We start from the raw sequence: 1,634 nt of genomic DNA on the forward strand, positions 1-1,634 counted from the left end.
AGCTCAGTAGAGCAGGCTAGTCCTGAACTCAGAGACCCGCCTGCTTCTATTTCCCAAGTGCTGGGATTAAAAGAATTTGCTATCACCGCCTGGCTAAATTTTGGGTTTTTGAGATAGGGTCTCTTGTAGCCTAGGCTACATTCTGTTAGTTTCAGAAATTATTTTAACTGTTCTAAAACACAAATTACAAAGGGTAGCAAACTTGGCATTAAAAGGTATCTGGTAAGTAACTCAGCAGATGACTCAATGTCCTATTTAGGTAATGGTATAAGGTGGCTTGGTAAACGTGTTTGCCACGTTATGGTGCACTCCGAGGTGCTTTGTCTAGACTTTGAATTCCTGATCTGCCTCCAGTGTTTGGATTTCAGATGTGTGCTGCACACCCAGCTTTAGGATCACTATGACTATGAATTTCAGAGGTGGTTATGTGGCTTAGTGGTGAAGGGCTTCTGTAGCATGTATGAGGCCCTGGGTTTGATTTTGTAGCACCACAAAAAACAAATAGCCAACTAAAAGAGGTATCAGACCAAGCAAACATTCAAACCCCAGAAACTGCCACAGAGTCTGTAGTTTAATGTAGGCAACAATATAATGACAGTAAATTTCCTATATGTTGCTCAATGGCTATGAAATATCAAGATACTTTAGATTGTGTTTATCATGAATGCATAAACCTATAAAATTCATAAAGCATGTTTCCGGTTTTTTTTCCTACTACAGCGAGAAAGTCAACAAAGGAATTGGCATTGAAAATATCCATTATCTCAATGATGGTCTGTGGCATATGAAGACATATAAATGAGCCTCAAAAGGAATGTGCTTGGGCTAACTATGGATGCTGTGCTGTATCTTTGTCTGTGTCTGTGTGACAGCATGAAGACAATGCTTCTATGATTATGCTGAATAAAAATTCTGCGAATGCTAAAATTCTGTTAGTTTCAGAAATTATTTTAACTGTTCTTAAGCACACATTATAATGGGTAGCAAACTTGGCATTAAAAGGTATCTGGTAAGTAACTCAGCAGATGACTCAATGTCCTATTTAGGTAATGGTATAATTTGGCTTGGTAAACGTGTTTGCCACGTTATGGTGCACTCCGAGGTGCTTTGTCTACTTATGGGGCCAGAAGCTAGATTTAGAATTTTATTCCATTATTCAGAGCACCCAGAAGTGTTCCCTCTGTGCATGTGTGTGTGTGTGAATGTGTGTTTGTTGTTGTTTTAAATTTCACTATGGACTGTTCCAAACATAGTATAAAATCTAGGTATAGTATAATAGACTGTCCTTCCTTCATCACCCTACTTCACTCTATGAGCACTCCTTTTTACCTATGCCTCAGCTTTCCTCCCTATTCCCCAGTTACTGTGAAGCAAAAGTTAGCCTACTATTTTACCCTTAACTACTTTAATATGTATCTTTAAGAAGAAAAATAGTCTTTAAAAAATACAGCTACAATACCTTGTGAATGCTTAAAAAGTTGTTTTCTGATCAACTACGTAAACTTGTAGGATTCCTTCAGTTGTCTCTCTTCAAGTTTTATAAACTGTTAGTTTTCTTGAGTTAGGAATCAGATAAGATCCTTATTGTACTTGGTTGATATTTGCATCTTAATTTATAAATTCGTTTCCTTTCT

At 37.3% G+C, this 1,634-nt stretch overlaps 1 protein-coding gene across 3 annotated transcripts in view; it reads left to right on the forward strand.

Moving 5' to 3' along the window:
- Positions 1-927, forward strand: part of Mcts1 (MCTS1 re-initiation and release factor) — a 13,207-nt gene extending 12,280 nt beyond the window's left edge. For all 3 annotated transcript variants that reach the window (XM_031354081.1, XM_031354137.1, XM_031354038.1), the window contains one exon: positions 721-927. In XM_031354081.1, the coding sequence (XP_031209941.1) occupies positions 721-802 (82 nt within the window). In that variant the 3' untranslated portion in view covers positions 803-927. The remainder of the gene's footprint in view (positions 1-720) is intronic.
- The last annotated feature ends 707 nt before the right edge of the window (positions 928-1,634 follow it).

Source organism: Mastomys coucha, chromosome X (genome assembly GCF_008632895.1).
Source record: "Mastomys coucha isolate ucsf_1 chromosome X, UCSF_Mcou_1, whole genome shotgun sequence".
Taxonomy (NCBI): domain Eukaryota; kingdom Metazoa; phylum Chordata; class Mammalia; order Rodentia; family Muridae; genus Mastomys; species Mastomys coucha.